At 39.8% G+C, this 23975-nt stretch overlaps 2 protein-coding genes and 1 long non-coding RNA gene across 3 annotated transcripts; all 3 read left to right on the top strand.

The window, feature by feature from the left end:
* The first annotated feature begins 316 nt into the window (after nt 1-316).
* On the top strand, nt 317-2573 carry LOC146506318 (uncharacterized). The gene is made up of 3 exons (XR_014877080.1): nt 317-442; nt 526-2444; nt 2491-2573. It is a non-coding gene; the product is annotated as an uncharacterized LOC146506318 (long non-coding RNA).
* A 3089-nt stretch (nt 2574-5662) lies between these two features.
* Nucleotides 5663-8389, top strand: LOC146506317 (nuclear factor 7, brain-like). Its single transcript, XM_085181248.1, has one exon. The coding sequence runs from the start codon at nt 5795-5797 to the stop codon at nt 7283-7285; it is 1491 nt and encodes a 496-aa protein (XP_085037374.1). The 5' UTR covers nt 5663-5794; the 3' UTR covers nt 7286-8389.
* Nucleotides 8390-19484: 11095 nt separating this feature from the next.
* On the top strand, nt 19485-22527 carry LOC146506316 (nuclear factor 7, brain-like). Its single transcript, XM_085179421.1, has one exon. The coding sequence runs from the start codon at nt 20156-20158 to the stop codon at nt 21578-21580; it is 1425 nt and encodes a 474-aa protein (XP_085035547.1). The 5' UTR covers nt 19485-20155; the 3' UTR covers nt 21581-22527.
* Nucleotides 22528-23975: the final 1448 nt, after the last annotated feature.

Below are 23975 nucleotides of genomic sequence, written 5' to 3'. Positions count from 1 at the left end.
ACTGATTCTCACTTTGGTCTGATCCTCAGTGTGTCATGTTCCGTGGGGGTACCTGGAGGGTGTTTCCTTCTGTGGCTGCTGTACCATCCCTTTGGGGCGGGGACTTCAGTGCTTCAACTGAGCCTCAGCTGCAATCAATCAGCTGGAGACCTACTTCAGCTGTCTCAACCGGGTCCTCCGTGCCAGTTTGTTCTACCCTTCTCGGTGGTAAATGACGTTTCCCTTTGTGGTTTTCCTTGTGTGACTTAGCTCTCAGAGTAATTTCTGTCTTCCCTTCGTACAGCATTGTTCCTATCCTGGCTTTCACCTTACGGGGACAGTCCCCGCCTCCCAGCCTACTTGTCCGCCTGCCCTCCAACCCCCACGCTTCAGCTTGGGACCCTCCAGACGCTTTCCACGGACCTCTCCCCTCCCCTCAGTGATTCTAACCCGGACTGGCACAGTAAGGCGAACAAGTCTCCAGTTTCTAGTTATCTATGCTCCAGTTTTCCCTTCCGATTATAACTACCTCTTCCTCTGTTACAGAATATTCCCACGGCTCACTGACCTCCTCCCCGTCTCTGCAACTAGCCTGATTGCCCCCCTTGTCACGTTAGGTCACTTTCTCGATTAAAATTCACTGCAAGTGTAACGGACCCAGATAGCAAGGAAACATTGAAACAACGTTGAGTCAATATCAAGCGACGTCATTGAACCAACGTTGAAGTGTGACGTTGACCTAACGTCACTCTTGCACCCTTTTTTAATGTTGAAACAACGTCAGGTTTTGATGTTGAATCAATGTTGAAACCTGACATTGAAACAATGTCAGATTCTGATATTGAAACACTGTTGAGCTATGGTGTTGATTTTCCACCTCTTTTGCACAGTTGCTTTTTATTAAAACAACAGTTAAATCATGACTGGAAATCTACCTTTCTTTATAAGTATTTTAACCAATACTAAACTACTGCATGTTTCCATCAATACTTAAACCACCTAAACACATAATTGTACTTATTCCTCAAATTGGACACCCTTTATAAAAAAAAAACAACAACAAATGTCTCACAATGTATCATGTCAATATTAATATCCTAAAATAAGAAAGCATTGCATGTGATGTAACAGAGAAAAAAAATAAACAAAAAAAGGTCAATAGGCATGTTTCGTTTGCTAAATACTTTATTAAAAGACAGTTTCCTATTTACATTTATATGTTTCACAGAAGTTTGTAATTTTTTACTCTGGGATGGGGATGCATGATGTGCGTCCTGCACCACCCAAACGATCTGGGGCGTATCGGAGCCATTTCTGCACTGCTTGTGCAAAGACAAACTCGGACATAGAGTTTGCCCCTAACTGCTGCGTCAGGCCATCTAGGACAAAAATACACACACACACACAAACAAAAAAAGTGAATTAGAGCACATGAATAAGCTCTTGTTAACTGTCTTCAGCGGGGAGAAAGTATGTAAACTCCTAGGCTGATAAACATGAAAGTCACCAGGCGTAAATCTGCAAACTGCCGCATTTTATTCCCAAAGAGCTATGAGCGGAAAAAGTGATAAGTCTTAGCATGGTGTGCCGTGTATCCTACAAAATAAACATGGGGTCCTCAGGCTGTACAACTACAACCCGAGGACTAAACAAGCCAAAGACCAAAGACTCCATCTCCAGATTAACCGGACATGAAAGTCTTGTTATTAAGAAAGACAAAGTAATATAGCAAAAAAACTGTAAAACTTACCACCATATATGCATTTGCAGAGCGCTGTATCTTTAAATGCCATTTTTTGCTTTGTCTGGTCCTTGGTTTTTTTCCCTGCCCAGTTGAGTACCGAGGCCAGCTCATTTGTAATGGCATAAGCCATTACACGGCGGACTCGCACTCCAGTGTGGTCCCTCCAATCAAGGCAAGCGTCTCACCTATAGACACATTTTAAGAGATGGAATTAGCGTGTCTCATGTGTTAAATGTGTATGCAAGTGCTTGTGTGTTTAATCAACAGGCCGTTGTTATGTATTTAAATCACATCTGACAGCTATTACACTTTATAGTTACAAAGTGTACATAACCTTTATATACTTACCATTGCCTTATTTGCCTCTTATGATTGAAGAGCTGCCTCTGCATTGTTTAGCTCCTCAATGTTGTGCAAGGGCAAATCCAGAGGCAGTACCCCAGCATCTACCGATTCATTGCAGCAGGGATGGCGGATGGCTCTGACCTCCTCACGGAGTTCGTTAACAGCTGTCGTCAGGTCTGACAGCATAGCTAATATCTTTTGTGAGGTCGCATCTGTTTAAAAAAAACAATTCCAGAAAGATTAATGGCTTAAGCAGTGAGAGGCGAAAAGCTAATAAATAAATAATAAAACGCAGTTTACGTGTGGACAAAAGGTGCAAACGCAAGGTAGGTGAGCGTGCAACGTAAAGTTAGGTGAGCGTGCAACGTAAAGTTAGGTGAGCGTGCAACGTAAAGTTAGGTGAGCGTGCAACGTAAAGTTAGGTGAGCGTGCAACGTAAAGTTTGAATTGAGTGCGAATCGAAGCGGGTGCTCTCCAATCATTAAAAGTAAAAGTCATTGAACACATTTATACAGTTACCTTTACGTTTATCAATCATATATCACAGATTTACAATTTTGTAGTACTATGCTAAAAAGCAACTACAGAGCGAAAGTCTGGGTCAAGCGCCGAGGCGACGGCAAGAACAAAGGAACCCTCGAACCGTTAAAGCTAGCTAGCTAGCTTTGTAAGGGAATATAACGGAAAAGTATGAAACGAAAATGTTTTCTTTGTTGACTTTGTTCGCAGTGCAATTTATTTGTTGCCGAATTGTAAGATGAAAGTAGACACAATTTCGGGCTCCCACATTTTGTCCGAAACTTTACATTAACAAGTTTGTTTGCTTTTTACTGTTATTCAAATGCAACCGTGGAAATAACGAATAGAACAAAAGTCATTCATTCTTACCTTATATTAATCGTGGTGCAGGCCAGTGCAGTGCATGAACTGATGCCTTCTCCGGTCAATTCCGCTGAGAGTAAATCTAATGTCCCGCTCTACTGTACAAGACAATGGTTACCTGAAGGGATGTACCACTGTGAGAGGGGGGGGGGCTATGGAATAGTCCAAGTGGTAGCAGCTTTAATTTCCCGCGAAACCATAAATCACAGACATAAATCAATGGTTTTTCAACGTGATTGTTGTCACCTTGTCAACTATAAATAGATCAACAATCAACGATGACAGAACAACAGTGAATCAATGTTATTTCAATGTCAGTGTCAGGTTTCATCAGTATTTCAATGTTGTTTCAACATTGGTTTTGTGTTGACATTTCAAGCATGACGATTCTGATGGTTCAGATGGAAAATCAACATCTGTTCAATGTCTCCTTGCTATCTGGGGAGCGAAGGTGATGTTTTTCAGTGTTTCTTAAAAGGAGGGAAACCTTCCTCAAAACGTACAGAGCAGTGGAGCCGCCAAGGGAACGCACAAATTTAAAACTGTATAATTCAAATATAATTTATTATATTTAAATAATTAAAAAAATGTAAAATGAATTAAAACAACCCTGGCCAGGGGACAACACAATAAAAATCAATAAAACACAACATTAAAAGTCCGGTGGCGTCCGCCACGATATAAGAGTCACTAAAAGTTAAAAATCCAGCGGAGCTGTGCAGGAGGGGAACCCGGCGGCGTCCTCGCCTTCCTCTCCACGTTCTGCGCCCCGGTGCGCTAAAGGAGGGAGGCAGCGGCAGTTACTACTCTTTTAGGCAGCTTTCAATCATTAAAAGGGGAAAGTCAAGAGACTTACCCCGGGAGGGCAGAGCTCTCAACTCCGCCCGCCGCTTCTTTGTAACTGCCACTCGACACCGGCCCGTCTCGTCGCCTCCAATTCCCTGCAGACGCGTACTCTGGCCTCCTGTTGCTGCAGCAGTCGGACCGCTCGCTCTGCGTCTCTGGTTGCCGGCGCTGTATCCTCCTCGCTTGACGCCAAGCTCAACCAGCCCTCCGGGCTTGCAGGCGCCCCCGCCTGACGCCACTCACGCCTGCCCGTCTCTCTCTGCCAGGCCCTCTTATTGGCCTCTGGGACCTCCCAGGTGTGATTAGGTTTGTAATCAGGTAGGGGCGGAGTCTTTCCAGGACAAGTCACCAAATAAATACCATTAAAAACATGCAGTAAAACTCATAAAAACAAACCAATGTACAATATTAAAATATTAAAAAAGGTAAAACACGGCAAAACATGCATAGTAAAAAGACCCTAGAAACGTGTCCCTTTCCACCCCGTGACATAAGCATTCCTCGCCCGTGTTTGTCTGCAGTTTTGGGTCCACTTTCCTGATCAAACCCGTTGGTTCATGACACAGTGTTTGAAACATTACCAGGCAGAAATCAAATGTAATCATGGATAAAGTTTACATTCTCACACCTGATCTGCATCTTTATAAACTCTAACTTATGTTGTTTAACAGTAAATTTAAAGCTGCAGAGATGTTTGATGAAGGTCCAACTTTATAATATTGGTATTTATTTGTATATTATATTTACTCACAAGACAAAGTTCATATTTTCTTCTCTGGTAAAAATGTTTTTCCAACATTTTATTTCCACTTTCTCACATTTTTATTATATATGACTCATTACATGTTAGTTATGCCGTTACTCAATAAGTAAAGCAAAAACACTTTTCTCAGTTCATCTCTAAAAACTGCAAATACACAAATAAAACATTTTTTTTCTTTAGTATTTCCATAAACTTTGGCTCTAAATACATCATTTGTTATGCGTTTGGAAATTTAAAGTCAGTAAGATTATTAAGAGAGCAAGAAGGTAGATTATTAATTAAAAACTAATAAAACTTTATTTCTCCTCTTTGCAGACTGAATCTTGTTTTTCAGTCCTGAGCACAGACCTGCTGACATGTTGGAGAAGCAAACAAAGTATTTGTTTAGTCAGTCTGCCCTGAGCCATAGTCTTTGTGACACTTTTTATACTTTATTCATATTTTTTAAATTTGTTTATGTAACCAGATAAGGGGCAGAAAAGTGATGATGGTACTAAGGGTCTGTACCATAGCTTCTTCCTTTGACTATAAACATCACAGCAGTTATTCTAACATGTTGCTGAGGTATAACAAGGCACAGCACTAAAATGAATGTGCATCAATACAAACTCACCAGAGCAGTTTGGTTCATGCTAAATGTCTGAACTCAACTCTGCTTCAAAGTTAGTGAATTCTCCCTCTAACAACACATTAGACTCATCAGTTTCAATTATGTACATTTTTATAAACGTATCTAGCATGACTCATTTCATCACAGCAGCACACAGAGGACAAAAGACACCGGCCCTGGTTCCTGTCACAGCTGGGATTTCATCCTGCTTTCATCCTGACGGGCCGTCGTAGTCTAATCACAACATAGCATAGCTGAATTCTTATATAATAAATCATCTTCAGTTCCTTCTCCTTATTGAAATATCTGTTTAGTTTTTTTAAAAAACACTTAGAGAAGTCAACGATTTTTCAATTTTCACTCTTGTGGTTTTTGTGAAGCACAACCTGGAAACTATCTGAATTACTGTGACAGCGCCCTCTAGCGAATGCAAATATTATATGCACATTTCAGTTTGTCACGTGACTGTGATTTGTGAAAATGAAAGTAAATTTCGACACTTTTAAACTAAGCTGAGACGCCATTACAGGGAGTCAGATCTCTGCTAAGAACACACGTTTGGAGGATTTTAATCAGAAAGTTCAAGAGACACTAATTTGGTGAGTTAAAAATACTTAAAGATCAAATGGCTGAGAGACCTCTTCTTGAAAACTATCTGAGCTGCCATGTGTGTTCAGAGACTTTCAGAGATCCTGTGTCTCTGAGCTGCAGCCACAGCTTCTGTTCAAGCTGCCTGCAGAAATTCTGGGAACAAACTAAAAACAAAAACTGTCCCATTTGTAAAAGAAAATCTTCAAAGGATCATCCTCTTGTGAACTTTGCTCTGAAAGAACTTGCTGATTCATTTGCTGGGAGACAGAAATCTGGATCATCTGAGAAAGGAAAGGGAGAGAAGAAATTAACAGTGGTGTGCAGTAAACATGAGGAAGAACCTAAACTATTCTGTGTGGACGAGCAGAGAGCTGTGTGTCCTGTGTGTGAGTTTTCTCTCCACCAGAGTCACAAAGTGGTTCCTGTAGAAGAAGCAGTCAGTGACCTGAAGGAGCAGCTGAAATCTGACTTAAAGTCTCTGCAGGACAAGAGGAACAAATACAAACAAGTGGAGAAAACATACAATGAAATGAGGGAACACATGAAGAAGCAGCTGTTGTCCACAGAGAGGCAGATCAGAGCAGAGTTCAACAAGCTCCAGCAGTTCCTGAAAGAGGAAGAGGAGTCCAGACTGGCAGCTCTGAGGGAGGAAGAGGAGCAGAAGGGGAGGACTATCAGCAGAGAGATGAAGATGATTGAGGAGCAGATCTCCTCTCTGTCAGACAGCATCTCTGCTGTTGAAGAAGAGCTGCAGAAACACAGCGTGCCATTCCTCAGCAGTTATAAAGACACTCAGAGCAGAGCCAGAGCCCAGAGCTCAGTGTCAGATCCACAGCTGGTCTCAGGAGCACTGATAGATGTGGCCAAACACCTGGGCAACCTATCCTTCAGAGTGTGGGAGAAGATGAAGGAGAAGGTCCACTTCAGTCCTGTCATTCTGGACCCAAACACTGCAAGTGGCTATCTCTATCTGTCTGATGATCTGACCAGTGTGAGGAATGGAGACACAAATCAGCAGCTTCCTGATATTCCAGAGAGAAACACAAAGTATGCCACTGTTTTTGGCTCTGAGGGCTTCAGCTCAGGGAAACACAGCTGGGAGGTGGAGGTGGGAGACCATCCTGCCTGGACTGTGGGTTTAGTTAAAGAGTCAGTTGACAGGAAGGGAGAGCTTCTTGTTTCACCAAAATATGGAATCTGGTGTTTAGAGCATTGCAGTGGAAAATACATTAATGTTGTTGGTCAGACTGTGACAGTGAAGAAGAGTCTCCAGAGGTTCAGAGTCCAGCTGGACTATGACAGGGGGGAGGTGTCCTTCTATGACCCTGAAGACATGACTCTGATCTACACTTACAGAGACACTTTCACTGAGGAACTCTTCCCATATTTCAGTATTGGAAAGGCAGGAGACGCCAAAACCTCTGATTTCAAAATCTGTCAGACTGAGATTTCTTTGAAAACTTCAGTGAGGTTTAAGGAGCTTGGAAAGAAAAGCGTCTGGACTTCTTCAGTGTGGTCTTTGTGAATTTTTCCCCTTCTCTTGTGTTTTATTTCTTATGTTAAAACTTGTTTTGTGGTTATTTGTTTTGTTTTTTTTTGTTCTCAACGCATTTTTATGTGAGAAATGCAGGAATAAAATTTTAGCTCTTTCAAAATGAAATTACAAATGTAGCTCAGATTCTTTTATTTTTCAAATTAAGTTTAACAATCCAATTTCAGAATTAATGCATCAAATGTTGGATCATGTAAAACTGACATGAGCCATCTTTTCCATTTGTTCATTTTTCTTGGATTCCCTTCCTTTTTTGCCAAATTTATAACAGTTGTGTGTTTTACTGGTTTCAGAATGTGCTAAAACTGACTAATAAATAAACCCAGTGTCTTCTTTTCTTTTGATACTTCACAATCAGTGATGAATTTAAGTAAAGGATTGTCCTTAAATGTGATTCTTATGCTATGTTCTTCATCACGACAAAATAAACCAAGCTGTGTACGATGACATAATAATTTCTTTAGAATAATCTGCAATGACACATTCTAAAAGATTATTCAGTTGTATTCATACAAACTAAAGCTCACTCTTTGTTTCTTAGACTATTCCTAAGTTCTGTGTAAATTGCTTTGTCAGGGACAATTCATAATACACCTTAGATTTTCAACTCAACCCAATAAAACAGATAAGTAAAACAGTAAAAATCATATTACGGTTTAAAACTGCAATGAGGTCTCTGTGATTCTTTTAGTTTTGTTTTCTCTTCTCTGAAGCGTTCTTGCTTTTGTTACAGCTTGTTTTGTGGTTATTTGTTTTTCAATTTAGGCAACTCCTGTTGTTCTTTCTTATGTGAGAAATTGCAGAAAGAAAGATTTAGAACCTGCATGAATTTATACAATGAGATAGAAATGATTTTCAAAACACAGACAGCAAAACTGAATCATAAATGTCATTTATCTTTGTTTTCTTTTGTTTAATATTCACTTTGAATGTGTTAAAATCTTTTTATTTACTTGTTCATTTTTTGTTGATTTTCTGCCTTTTTTGCCAATATGTAGCAGTTGTAAAGTCACTGAGTGTTCATGAAACAGTTTTTAAAATATATAAACAGTGTAAAATTGATGTGGCATTGATGAACAAGCACTGATAAATAGACTTGACTCATAAATAATCCTAATGTCATCTTTTGATATTTAACTGTCTGTGAATCATTTAAGTGATCTGTTTCATTTAAATGTGTTTCTTATGGCATGTTCTCCATTACGTTGCAAAATAAGCCAAACTGTGTACGTTCAGCCATGTTTTCTTTAGAACGTGTCATTGCAGAATAACGTTGACTTTCTGACATTTATTCAGTTGTATTCATACAAACTAAAGCTCATTCTTTCTTTTTCAGATTGTTTCTAAGTCCTGTGTAATTTGCTTTGTCAGATACTATTCATATTATTCCTCAGATTTCAGTTCCTGAGTCTGTCTCTGAAGCAGCGTTTGATAAGAAATCAATATGTGAGGCAGTTACATATTCACAGTGCTGATAAGACGAAGGGAGACGCAATATGTGCAAGTGCCCTGCATTGGTTTGAGCACTGTGATTAATCTGAGCGAATAAAAAAAATATATATATAAAAAAATACCCCAGAGTTAACATGATATATCCACAATGCCAAAACAGGCCTGCAACAAACATTGTATAATGGTCCATGTTAAGCCTAGAGTTCATTTTAAAGCCTCCTTGGTTTACATCATGGAACCTTGTTTCAGGTTTTATAGACCATTAAGTAACACCTCTTTAGTTCCAGTATGCCCCATCCTTATTAAAAGCCAGGCTGTGCATACCTTTGACCTGAGCGAGGCCCTCTGAGACCTAGGGGGCACTTCATCAACCAATCAAATAGCCGATACTGCACGTTACATAAAGTGTATCTATAGAAACCAGGGCAGGAGGCCAAAGTGGAAAGCTATTATGTTTTTGAAATATTTATGGCCCAACAGTGTACCATTGTGTCTTAGAAAAAGTCTTATTGGAGCAATTCCCCATTGACGTCCCTTAATAACATGTGAGCTGAAAAACAGTTAAATGTCTGTGGCATTGACAGAATCGTGTTTTTCTTTGCTTCTGACTGACCAGAAACATTTATTTCATAATTCTTGAACATTTGTACAGTTGAGCTGCTGTTTGTTTCAGTGTGTTTCTGTGAACTCTCACTTCATATTCCAGATCACATCAGCACAATCAGGATTTAGTCTTGTTAACTGTGGATTTCCTCTTTTTACCTGCTGAACAAATATGATGAAAATGTCAGATTCCTGATTTCAATGATCTCCTGGATTATTTCTGTCAATAAAAAATATCAAAGTCTGGCTGCATTTTGATGTGTCAATAAACATTGAAGGACATTTTATCTTAACTCTTATGGTTTAACAAACACTGCACACCACTGGCTCTATCTGTCTGATGATCTGACCAGTGTGAGGATTGGAGACAGAAAGCAGCAGCTTCTTGATAATCCAGAGAGAAACACAAATTATGCTGAAGTATTTGGCTCTGAGGGCTTCAGCTCAGGGAAACACAGCTGGGAGGTGGAGGTGGGAGACCATCCTAACTGGTATGTGGCTTTAATTAAAGAGTCAGTGTTTGGATTATGAGAGTGGAGAATACACAGTTGTTGTTGGTCAGACTGTGACAGTGAAGAAGAGTCTCCAGAGGATCAGAGTCCAGCTGAGCTATGACAGGGGGGAGGTGTCCTTCTATGACCCTGAAGACATGACTCTGATCTGCACTCACAGAGACACTTTCACTCAGAAACTCTTCCCATATTATTTTATTGAAGAGACAGAATATGTCAAATTATCTGATATCAGAATCTGTCACACTTATATTTCATTGAAAACATCAATGTGGACAAAGTGATTTTTTAACCATCTGTGTGTTTTTTTCTCTTTTTCCTAGTCTTTAAGGAATTATTTGACATTTTGTTTAGATAATTTTTAAATACAGTATATCCCCTAAGAATAAATGTACAGTTTATATTATACATATAAAACCAAAGAAGAGTCTTATTTGAACTTTTGGTTTGCTTGTTTTTTAACGGTTATCATGCTGCAACATTCTGTCGTTACTTAATAATCTCAGACACGATTTATATTACTCCTCAGGGTTGTTTACATGACGACTGATTATTTGTGAGAGACCTGTTTTAATTGTTGCAAAGTTATTTTACTTCATTGATTTTAGTTTCAGTTAGTTTCCAGTCTGTGTTTGCTCATATCGGTTTAGTTTTTATTGTTTAAAACTGTTTCAGTTTGTTTAGTAGTTTTTATTAGTTTCAGTTTTTTAATTATTATTGTATGGAGGCCATATCTCAGAGGCACGATTTACTAAACACACTGTAGGTGTAACTAGGTGAGCATAAGGAATAGCACAATATATACAAATCACCAAATAATAAATATCCATTCGCTTCCGCTTATCCTTTTTCAGGGTCGCGGGGGGCGCTGGAGCCTATCCCAGCTGTCATAGGGCGAGAGGCGGGGTACACCCTGGGGTACACCCTGGTCGCCAGTCTGTCGCAGGGCTAACACATAGGGACAGACAACCATTCACACTCACATTCATTCGCACATTCACACCTAGTGACAATTTGGATTATCCAATTAACCTATCCCCACAAGCTGCATGTCTTTGGACGGTGGGAGGAAGCCGGAGTACCCGGAGGGAACCCACGCAAACACGGAGAGAACATGCAAACTCCACACAGAAAGACCCCGGCCTGATGTTGGAATTGAACTCAGGACCATCTTGCTGTGCGGCAACAGTGCTAACCACTGTGCCACCGTGCTGCCCCGTGAGGAGAAATAATAAATATATCCAGAAAATAGACAGCAACATTACCAAGCAGGAAGGAGCATGTGCAAAAGGATGTAACTATTGCAGTGTTTACAGTGTGTTAGATGGAGGAGTTGTACAGGGAGATGGACACAGACAGGAATGATTTCCTGTGTCTCAGAAAATAGAGACGACACTGGCCCTTCCTGTAAAGTGCAGTGGTGTTTTTGACCGAGTCAAATTTATTGTTTATGTGTACTCCGAGATATTTATAGTCCTCCACAATGTCCACGTTGACCCCCTTGAGTGTCAAAGGGATCAAGGGTTTCCCGGTATTCCTAAAATCCACAATTAATTCCTTGGTCTTTGCCACATGACATGAGTGATGACATGTCATGAGTCTGCACACAGACGTCATGTTGAACAAATGGCGCTATGGTGAGGTCAGAATAACTAAGAGCTGATTACACTCAAAACTGAGACTTTTTTATCTGCCTTGAAAGTTAAATGTTTCTACGAGGGGCTTCATAGTGGAGGCAAAAGTGATGCTCAGATAAAGACACCCAAGGAGCCAAAGGAAGGAGGCAGCTGCAGGTCTCTCTCTTAAGGATGCAACACAAGATAAGCTCATACAGTGGCAATTAAACATTATTAAAACAGCAAATAGCTTTTATCAGTGTGGTTGGTTTTAAGGTTGATTTAAAAATTTGCATTCTTTTCTAAACACAAGAGAGTTCAGCTTATTTCAATATATAACAAAGAAAATGAAGATATAATTTTTCCATTGTTAAAAATCGCGCAGTTAGAAGTAAACTGTGTGTCGAAAACATTAATAGATCAGGTCACCTGCTGGTTTGAAATACTCTCCTTCCTACTTTATTATGAGTAAGCAACAGGGGCACAGGCAATAATCTCGGAGTGGGCAAAAAGACGTGATAGAGGCGGATGGAAGTGAAGTGAGCGTGGAAAATAAAGGTTTTCTACCACAGAGAAGGGCTTTTGAGTAAGTGGTGAAAATGGTTTTTCGGGTAAATGAAGAGGGATGAATCATAATAAATTTAAATAAATATATTTTTACATAATTTCTATTTTATTATTTCTAAATATGAATTTAATTGTAAAACTCTGGCAGCCTGTTCTTTGTGGGCGGGATCTATTTTCAATGAGCCAATATGGAACGTTGTGGAGGGCGGGGCCTGTTTCAAACATGAAAGCCAAGAGAATGGGGCCATGACGTCAGAAAATCTGACAGCCTGTTCTTTATGGGTGGGACCTATCGTCAAATAGCCAATAGGGAACGCTATTGTGGGAGGGGCCTGTTTCAAACATGAAAGGCAAGAGAATCAGGCCATGACGTCACAGTCAACTCAAGTCCTTAAACAGCCAGCTGAAACTGCACACTAGACAAGCACGTTTCTTACCTACAGTCACGAGCGATTCACTAGATGAACTTTTGTTCTGCTACCCTCAGTCAAATCTGAATATCTGATTTATTGTAACACCGCAGCTTTATTTTAAATGTCAAAAATGAGCAACCAGAAAGGAAAACCACAATTTATGTGCACTCTGCCAAAAAGTACACTGGATGACCTTATTAAGGTTAGGAAAGCCTTCCAAAACACTCTGTCTGAAAATCAGCTTTTAAAAGAGGATACAAAGGAAGCTAGACAGCAAATCAAACAGCTGATGGCCCAAATTTCACTGATGCGTGCCAAGCTGGACCAATATGAGATCCAAGCTGGAGAACTCACTGATGAGTCAGTGTCACGCAAAGTGCAAATGAGGAGCACCACTAATAAAAAAGGGGCTCAGGCTTGTTCAGATCAGGAAAAGACCAGCATCTTTGACCTTGAGATGAACCGTCTGGAAGAGCAGCTTCAGCAGAGGGACAGCGAAATCCTGATCCTCAAACAGGACAAGGACAGTCTGTCTGCTGAGCTTGGACAGCTTCAGAAAGGCAAGGAAGAAAAAATTATGTGCACTCTGCCAAAAAGTTCACTGGATGACCTTATTAAGGTTAGGAAAGCCTTTCAAAACACTCTGTCGGAAAATCAACTTTTAAAAGAGGATTCAAAGACAGCCAGACAGCAAGTCAAACAGCTGTTGGCCCAAATTTCACTGATGCGTACCAAGCTGGAACAATATGGGATCCAAGCTGGAGAAGAAAAAGAGGAACAGACTTGTTCAGATCAGGAAAAGACCAGCATCTTTGACCTTGAGATGAACCATCTGAAAGAGCAGCTCATGCAGAGGGACAGTGAAATCCTGATCCTGAAACAGGAGAAGGACGGTCTGTCTGCCGAGCTCGCAAAGCTTCAGAAACACGAGGCCCCTCTGAAAGAAACTCAGTGGAATCAGAAAACACAGACAGAAAATCTGGAGGAAGAAAAAGAGAAAGTCCTGGAAGACCAGAAACTGGTGAAGGACACAAAAGAAATGCAGAACAAACTGGACACGGAGAGAAAAGAATTAGCGGAGGCTAAGACGGAGATAGAAGACACGGCAACCCCAGAGTCTTCCTCATTAGAAATGCAGGAGGTGAATCGGAGCGCTGAGAAGGGCGGAGTCAACACGAAAACACTGAACATGGGGGAAAAGTTGTGTGTCCACAGAGTTATTCAGTTGGTGGTTTCACAGGCCATAGAAAAAGTCTCTTCTAAATACAAGCTCTTCACAGAGCGCCTGACTCCTGACTGCATCAGCGATCGCCTGATTGAGAGAATCTGGCCGGAAATTGAGCTGAAACATTTGGACCTATCCCCAAAAAGGCTGAAAAAGATACACAAGGCCATTCTCAAGGATCTGTGCCAAACACACAACTGCAAGGAAAAGTATCTGATTTTTAATCTGAGGGAACAACTTGATAATATCACAGTCCCAACCTTCACCAAACACCTGTTGGCTTTACCAAGACGAGTACTCAGTGTCTCTAAAAACAGGGAAGAGTACAAAGAAGTGGTGAAAAATTTCACTAAAGATCTGGTAATGCACGCTATGAGCCGAGAAAATGAGACAGCGACATGGCATCCAGGAACATCAGATTTCATTATGCAGAGGCTTTCCAATAAGATCTGGAACAAAATCTTGTCCAAATCCTACAAAATGTCCTTAGAGAACATTGAACAGCTCAGCCTGACGGTGTACAACGAACTCCATGACAGGTGGCCTTCTCCAGTCTTCTTAATGAAGTCAAACAACCCAGTGGTTGACGAAGTAATTGTCAAAACCTTCAAAACACATGCCAAACTGAAGAGCCAAAATGTCATCCTTAGGGCTTTCTCATGTGCACGCTAAAATTGAACTGAAACGTGCATGTGATTATTTGACAAAACTCTGAAACTGACTTAAAATATGCATTTACATTGGGCAATCTAAATTTAATTTTAAAACCAGAGTGGTTAAAAATAACCACTCTTCTCTTCCCAACTTCCTTCCCTCATCACCAACTGGCCGAGGCAGATGGCCACCCCATCCCAGAGCCTGGTTCTGCCGCAGGTTTCTCTCTTTTAAAAGTGAGTTTTTCCTTCCCACTGTCGCCAAAGTGCTTGCTCTAGGGGGTTGGAGTTTTGGTGCATTATTGTAGGGTCTTGACCTTACAATATAAAGCACCATGAGGGAAGTGTTGTTGGGGTTTGGTGCTGTTTCTTAACTCAAAATGTCCAATTACAACAGGACATTTTGAGTTGAGAAACAGCACCAAACCACTAAACAAAAGAAAATAAAAATTAATAATAAAAAAGATCAAATTGAATAAATTTGTGCTTTGTTCTGTTTGCTTTAAATTTGCTAAGAATGTCATATCAGATTAGAATTGTGTGTCTCAATATCATGTATCATAGCATCATTGTGTAGGCCAATTTGAAGTGGATGTCATAGTAATGTCTTTCTGTACGTGTGTACAAACCAGTGGTGAAAAACACAGGAGATACGCAAAGAATAACCAGTGTTTGAGGTTCCAGATCGCCAGAATTGATATTTTCACCAAACTGTCTTTTCTGTCTGCCAGTGTGTCATGCAGTTTTCAAGATTAAAGACCTTGGCAAAGAAAAAAGGTTCCCCACTCCAGCTCTTTGGAATCCATATACCCTTCATGTCAATATTACTTTCAGACAACAATTAATTATTTTAAATTTTAGTAAAAAGCCTTCAACCTGGTTTTATTTAGATTTATTTAGATTGTGTTCACTGACAAATCTGAATTCAAACTGATAAACAGGATTTAAAAGGAGGGAGCGATGGACACTGAGCAGCAGATCAGTCTGTGTAGAAACAGGACATAAGTTTAAGGGATGGGGGGATAATTTGATTGTGATCATTTTTGATCTGACTCAGTGGTGCTGGCTTCTCTCCTGGACACATCTTTCCCTTACATGCAGGTCACTGATGTAGAATAGAATAGAATAGAATAGAATAGAATAGAATAGAATAGAATAGAATTTTATTAATCTCTATGGGAAGCTCCATTTATTGTTCATTCTTCAGGATGTGGTTTCTGTGTCTGTTCCTTTTATCCTCACATGCAGCTCAACTTTAAAAAGCAGTGCAGCTGCATGGTTGCAGATGATTGTTTCCTATTGTGATGGCTGCAGTTACAGCCACAGATTTTGAGTAATATCTGCCAAACATCACAGTGCTACAATAGAGACTTATACATACCGCTACACTAATGAAGGGCTGCACAATCAATCATGTAGATTCCTGATCTATTATGTTAAATGACATCAGTGCCATTTCAGTCCTAACTGTGCAGCCCTGATCAATAATCTGAATGGAAACTGGTTCTTCTTTACACTGATGAACTGCTGATGTCTCTGACTGGACTGTCTGTTTGATTTGACACTTAAGTTATTGTGTAGTTACATTAGAGCCATCAATCTGCCACCAGTGTGTGATTGTGCTTTATTTTGTAAATGGACTGGTACTTACATGGTACTTTTGTATTATATTTGCACATTTTAAGTACATTTTACTAGAAGCCTCACTTACCCATTCACACTCTATGCCTGTGCACTTTTATTCTAACATGCACACACACTCACACAGTCATCAGAGTAAAATCAGTGTTCAGTATCTTGCAGGAGGAGGAGACAGGATTGAACTGCTGAGTCTCTAATTAGTAGATGACTCACTGACTCAAAGACTCACCATCCCTTTGAGTAACTGCACCCTTGCTGAAGCTCATTCACTCGTTGAAGTGCCTCTGATAAAGTAGGTCTTACAGACGGTGACCATCTGAAGCTGAAAAAAGAGTAGAAGAACTCAGGTTAGTGATGTGAGAGTGAATGAATAGTGGCATTGTAAAGCGCTTTGGGTGCCTTGAAAAGCGCTATATAAATCCAATCCATTATTAAACAGGTGGTGAATGCTGTGATTTACTAGGATTTTATGATGCTCATGCTTTTTTTTCTTACACCACCAGTTATGATTCATTCCTGGGTCAGATTCATGTAAAGTAAAGAAACAAATAATTAAAAGATACAGGTTACACAGGGAAAAAAAAGGTTTTCTAACACACACACGGGGCGATCGTGGCTCAAGAGTTGGGAGTTCACCTTGTAATCGTAAGGTTGCCGGTTCATGGTCGTTGTGTCCTTGGGCAAGACACTTCACCCGTTGCCTACTGGTGGTGGTCAGAGGGCCCGGTGGCGCCAGTGTCCGGCAGCCTCGCCTCTGTCAGTGCGCCCCAGGGTGGCTGTGGCTACAAAGTAGCTGCCATCACCAGTGTGTGAATGTGTGGATGACTGGTTGTGTAAAGTGCTTTGGGGTCCTTAGGGACTAGTAAAGCGCTTTACAAATACAGGCCATTTACCATTACATTACACGATTAAATTCAATGCTATATTTTAAATATATTTTTACAACAGAGACACATTATGCATAGAAAAGAAAATGTAATTCATAGGATTTTTGTTAGTTGTTTTTTTTTTTCCACCCATTACAGAGAAAATAAAACTTACTTCTTTATCACAACGCAGATACGTTTGTATGCTGGGATCTGAACTGACAAACTGACAGTGAGTGGATTATAACTGAAAAGGACTTTGTTTTGGTGAGTTCACCTATAAACTAAACTAAAATATCTGAAAATCAGAGGAAAAGACTGAGAAACTTGCAATTGTTGAAAATTTCCTGAGCTGCCATGTGTGTTCAGAGACTTTCAGAGATCCTGTGTCTCTGAGCTGCAGCCACAGCTTCTGTTCAAGCTGCCTGCAGAAATTCTGGGAACAAATTACAAACAAAAACTGTCCCATTTGTAAAACAAAATCTTCAAAGGATGAACAATCGATAAACGTTTCTCTCAAAGAACTTGCTGACTCCTTTGCTAAGAGGCAGAGTGAGAGCTCACTTGAGTCACTAAAAGAAAAGGAGGAAGAGAAGGATTATTATTATTTCATGCTGTGTTTAAAATAATTACATGCACTTTACAACATTCAGTTCAGGTCATGTTTGTTTAGCATTAGCATGCAGAAATGCCTTCAGGTAACCTTTTACCTTGCAGTATTGCCAGGTGCCAGGAGAATAACCTCCTCCTAAACATCAGCAAGACTAAGGAGCTGATCGTGGACTTCACCACAAAGCAGGCGAGGAATTACAAACCCCTCATCATCAGTGGCACGCCAGTGGAGAGAGTGGACAGTTTCCGATACCTGGGTGTCCACATCACTCGGAACCTGTCATGGTCCTGCCACATCAACACCCAGGTTAGGAAAGCCCGTCAGCGTCTCTTCTTCCTCAGAAGACTTAGAGACTTCCATCTGCCACTGAAGGTGCTCAAGAACTTCTACTGCTGCACCATCGAGAGCGTCCTGACGGCAAACATCTGCACCTGGTTTGGGAACTGCACCAAGCAGGACAGACGAGATCTGCAAAGAGTGGTGCGCTCGGCCGAACGCATCATTCAATCAGAGCTCCCTGACCTGCTGTCCATCTACACCAAGCGGTGCAAGTCCAAAGCTAGGAAGGTTATGATGGACCTCTCCCATCCCAACAATGGACTCTTCTCACTGTTGAGGTCTGGGAAGCGCTTCCGCTCCCTTAAGGCCAAAACAGAGAGAATGAGGAGGAGCTTCTTCCCCCAGGCTATTCGGGCCCTGAACCAGGTGTAGGACTGGACTCTCCCACACACATCACTATAAGACTGGACTCTCACACACATCACATCACCACACATTTCCTATAATTTCCTATAATTTATAATCTTTATAATCTCTCTCTGCTGTTTGCACATTTTTTTTTATTTTTATTTTTATTTTTACTGTAAATTCCTAAGTTAATTTGTAAATTTTGTAGTAAATTGTAAATACTGTAAATCTTTTTTCTGTCATTTAATGGTCGGGCATTGTACAGCTACAAGCATTTCACCCCCATGTCATACTGTGTATGGTTGTGTGTGTGTGACAAATAAAATTTTAATTTGATTTGAATTTGAGTATTAGAACAGGCTGAACTAGACAAACATTTTTATGGAATGAAACATGAGTGTGATACAACAAAGCTGCTCACCCTGAAAAAAGTAACTGCCACCTTAATGAAGCAGATAACACAAAATACATACTAAGAGCTATAAGGTAACAAATGTTCTTTTCTTATTAATGATTTCTAATGAACAGGGAAACCAAACACACTATAAACTGAGAAAAAGCGTTTAGGCGGAATAAAGTCTCTAAAAATTATCTGATCGGTTTCAGTCTTGGTTGTTTGATATATTCTCAGAACAGAGAATAAGATATTAAACTGGTAACTGGTGCATCTTTCACCTTTGTTTGGATAAAATGCTGGTTTGGGAAAACAAAATCATGCCACCTCACACTTTACCAGTTTACCTACTACTGCATGTTGTTTAGAACATTTTCAGATTAATCCTAGTGAAGAGTGATGCAGTGGTGAGTCCTGTCACCTGTTAGGGTTGAAAATCTTTGATTTAAATTATTTGATAAAGCTGTTTTAATTATTCTATTTATACACAATGCAAACGTGCTCATGAATGAGTTGGCTCTCTGTGTTTTGAGGGCCATGAGCTTTGTCCGGCGCTATGCCTGTGCTGAAATATTGAAGAGTGGACGTAGAGCGCTTGAGGGTCCTTTTTTTGCTGATAATGGTTACAATATGGTTACAATAAGTCTCTCTGGGTCAGGAAGTCCAAACAGTCCAAACAAGATGTCCTGAACTGGATCTTAAAATCAGCTTAAAATCAGCTGAGGGACAATATTAGACAATATTAGATAATCAAGGCTACGTAGGGTTGTTTTTCTTCTGTCTTTCTTTCTTCTCTGTCTTTCTGATTCCAGGAGAAGCAGTTACAACGCAAGGTTGGACTGAACAGAGTGGATTTGAATGGAGCCATCAAGAGGGGTGCTGGGAGAAGATAATAATCTTTTGTTATTGTCAAAGTATAAAAGCTGTACAGCCCGTTTCAGGGATAACCTTAGTGTGAGGCAGACTGTTGTTTCACACCACGGTCCAGCGCGGTAACTTGTGATTTAAACTGCCAAAGAAAATTAAATCTTTTAAACGACAGATGTTTCTGACAATTCTGAACATGACACACCTCACAGCAAGATGGTCCTGGGTTTAAATTCAGGGTGGGGATTTTCTCTGCAGAGGTTAGATGTTCTTCCTGTGTCTCTGCGGGTTCAATCTGAGGAATCTGGCTTCCTCCCACAGTTCAAACACAAGCAAGTTAGGTTAGCTGATTATCCTAAATTAGCTAATTGTCTCTATAAGTTAGCCCTGCCACAGATTGTTGACCTGCTCAGTGTATAACCTGCCTTTAAAACAGCAGCGTAAATGACCAGTATTTCTGCACAACTTCACAGACACAGCATGTCTATGCAGTATTTCTTTAACACTGTGAGTAACTGCACCACCTAGTGGTGACAGAGTGAAATGGCAGGGTCATTGATATCGGCTCCACCCATAAGAGAGTAAATGAAACCTAAAGATTCACTTTGTCGATCTGACGGGAACGCATTACACTAAAGCTTAGGATCTGTACTGAAGAATACAAATTAGCTCAAAAGTCAAAGGAACTGTATTTCGGTGAGTCTTGTCCTTTAAGTTATCTGATATTATCACGGATGGCTGAGAGAGCTCTTTTTGAAAATTTCCTGAGCTGCCATGTGTGTTCAGAGACTTTCAGAGATCCTGTGTCTCTGAGCTGCAGCCACAACTTCTGTTCAAGCTGCCTGCAGAAATTCTGGGAACAAACTAAAAACAAAAACTGTCCCATTTGTAAAAGAAAATCTTCGAAGGATGAAGCATCTATAAACATTTCTCTCAAAGAACTTGCTGACTCCTTTGCTAAGAGGCAGAGTGAGAGCTCACCTGAGACAGAAAACGACAAGGAGGAAGAGAAGGAGGAGGTGGTGTGTGATAAACATCCAGACGTCCCTTACTGGTACTGTGAGGATGAAGACAGAGCTGTGTGTCCTGTGTGTGAGTTTTCTCTCCACCAGAGTCACAAAGTGGTTCCTGTAGAAGAAGCAGTCAGTGACCTGAAGGAGCAGCTGAAATCTGACTTAAAGTCTCTGCAGGACAAGAGGAACAAATACAAACAAGTGGAGAAAACATACAATGAAATGAGGGAACACATGAAGAAGCAGCTGTTGTCCACAGAGAGGCAGATCAGAGCAGAGTTCAAGAAGCTCCAGCAGTTCCTGAAAGAGGAAGAGGAGTCCAGACTGGCAGCTCTGAGGGAGGAAGAGGAGCAGAAGGGGAGGACTATCAGCAGAGAGATGAAGATGATTGAGGAGCAGATCTCCTCTCTGTCAGACAGCATCTCTGCTGTTGAAGAAGAGCTGCAGAAACACAGCGTGCCATTCCTCAGCAGTTATAAAGACACTCAGAGCAGAGCCAGAGCCCAGAGCTCAGTGTCAGATCCACAGCTGGTCTCAGGAGCACTGATAGATGTGGCCAAACACCTGGGCAACCTGTCCTTCAGAGTGTGGGAGAAGATGAAGGAGAAGGTCCACTTCAGTCCTGTCATTCTGGACCCAAACACTGCACACCCCATTTTCTATCTGTCTGATGATCTGACCAGTGTGAGGAATGGAGACACAAAGCAGCAGCTTCCTGATAATCCAGAGAGAAACACTAAGTATGCCATTATTTTTGGCTCTGAGGGCTTCAGCTCAGGGAAACACAGCTGGGAGGTGGAGGTGGGAGACCATCCTGCCTGGATTATAGGTTTAGTTAAAGAGTCAGTTGAGAGGAAGGGACAGTGGTTTGCTTCATCAAAAAATGCAATCTGGTGCTTAACACATAAAAGTGGAAAATACACTAAAGGTGGTGGTCAGACTGTGACAGTGAAGAAGAGTCTCCAGAGGATCAGAGTCCAGCTGGACTATGACAGGGGGGAGGTGTCCTTCTATCACCCTGAAGACATGACTCACATCTGCACTCACAGAGACACTTTCACTGAGAAACTCTTCCCATTTTTCAGTGTTGGAAATGCAGGAGACGCCAAAACCTCTGATATCAAAATCTGTCAGACTGAGATTTGATTGTAAAGCGAGTCTTTATTTTCACTGTTTTGTTTTTTTGTTGTTGTTTGTTTCTTTGTTTGTTTTTTTAAGTCCAGCAGCAGCTTAATTTTAGTGAAATTATTAATCAAATTGTTTAACTTCAATATCAGGTTTTATTTTATTTTGTTGAATTAATGAAACTATTAGCAATTCATTGAAAACCAAAGAAACTTTTTCAAGTGAAAATCTTGTGAGCCACTCGAGTTTCTGTAAAAAAAACTTTTGCTTTTTATATTCTTGTTTCTTTTAAATTAATATTTTCAGACTATTTCTGATGTTGTTCATGTAAATATTTTGATAATTTTAAAATCTGAATGATGATTTCTTTGCTTTTCAAAGTTGTTGAGTGTGAACAGTAAACTGTGACACTTCTTAAAAGAAGGATTCATGATTAAACTTGTGTCACATCAGCAAGAGTCAACTTTAAAACTACAAGATCTTAATTTTCCTGATTATCAGCATCTTGTTTTCAGTTAAATAACATTTTATAGTAACACATCTACTTTAAAGTTTTCCAAATTCAAAGAAACGACTTCTAAGTTCTGAAACTGTCTCATCAGTGTAACTAAGATTGATTGGATTAAAAATCGTCTTTCTTCTGTTATTTTTAACTGCAATCAGCAGCAGACGTCTCTTAACGTTTGAATGATTTCTGGATCTTCTGATGATTTATAATCAGGTTTTAAATTTGATTTTGAAACTTCAATGTTATTCTTTAACTGGTTTCTTTCATTATTGAAAATGACAAAATGTGTCTGTGAAGTGAAATAAATCAAATTCAGTGATTCTGTTGTTGTTGTGTTTGACTGAAAATCAGCTTTTTAGACACATTCAGTCATTAGTTTAGTTTTATTTAACATGGAAACTCACTTTCATTGTTCTTTTTATATTTAACTGACTCCTTAGAATAAAAGATTATTTGCTTCTGTTGGTTTGTAAATATTCTTGTTGTGCTGAAGCTGTTTTCTTGAAATAATCATAATCAGATTTTATAAAATTCAGTTTATTTCAAGCAACTACATTTAAAATTTTTCTTTTTCTTTTCAGACCTGCATTCACATTTAACCTCAACTCTCTTAAACTGCATATCAGAGAAGACTTGTGCAGTTTGTTTTGATGGAGTCACTGATTCTCACTTTGGTCTGATCCTCAGTGTGAAACATTAGCAGGCAGAAATCAAATGTAATCATGGATAAAGTTTACATTCTCACACCTGATCTGCATCTTTATAAACTCTAACTTATGTTGTTTAACAGTAAATTTAAAGCTGCAGAGATGTTTGATGAAGGTCCAACTTTATAATATTGGTATTTATTTGTATATTATATTTACTCACAAGACAAAGTTCATATTTTCTTCTCTGGTAAAAATGTTTTTCCAACATTTTATTTCCACTTTCTCACATTTTTATTATATATGACTCATTTCATGTTAGTTATGCCGTTACTCAATAAGTAAAGCAAAAACACTTTTGTCAGTTCATCTCTAAAAACTGCAAATACACAAATAAAACATTTTTTTCTTTAGTATTTCCATAAACTTTGGCTCTAAATACATCATTTGTTATGCGTTTGGAAATTTAAAGTCAGTAAGATTATTAAGAGAGCAAGAAGGTAGATTATTAATTAAAAACTAATAAAACTTTATTTATCCTCTTTGCAGACTGAATCTTGCTTTTCTGTCCTGAGCACAGACCTGCTGACATGTTGGAGAAGCAAACAAAGTATTTGTTTAGTCAGTCTGCCCTGAGCCATAGTCTTTGTGACACTTTTTATACTTTATTCATATTTTTTAAATTTGTTTATGTAACCAGATAAGGGGCAGAAAAGTGATGATGGTACTAAGGGTCTGTACCATAGCTTCTTCCTTTGACTATAAACATCACAGCAGTTATTCTAACATTTTGCTGAGGTAAACAAGGCACAGCACTAAAATGAATGTGCATCAATACAAACTCACCAGAGCAGTTTGGTTCATGCTAAATGTCTGAACTCAACTCTGCTTCAAAGTTAGTGAATTCTCCCTCTAACAACACATTAGACTCATCAGTTTCAATTATGTACATTTTTATAAACGTATCTAGCATGACTCATTTCATCACAGCAGCACACAGAGGACAAAAGACACCGGCCCTGGTTCCTGTCACAGCTGGGATTTCATCCTGCTTTCATCCTGACGGGCCGTCGTAGTCTAATCACAACATAGCATAGCTGAATTCTTATATAATAAATCATCTTCAGTTCCTTCTCCTTATTGAAATATCTGTTTGTGAAGCACAACCTGGAAACTGTCTGAATTACTGTGACAGCGCCCTCTAGCGAATACAAATATTATATGCAAATTTCAGTTTGTCACGTCACTGTGATTCGTGAAA

This window comes from Neolamprologus multifasciatus, chromosome 12 (assembly GCF_963576455.1).
Source record: "Neolamprologus multifasciatus chromosome 12, fNeoMul1.2, whole genome shotgun sequence".
In the NCBI taxonomy this organism is placed as follows: Eukaryota; Metazoa; Chordata; class Actinopteri; order Cichliformes; family Cichlidae; genus Neolamprologus; species Neolamprologus multifasciatus.
Note: the sequence above shows the minus strand (reverse complement) of the source record. Positions and strands in the feature narration are given on the sequence as shown.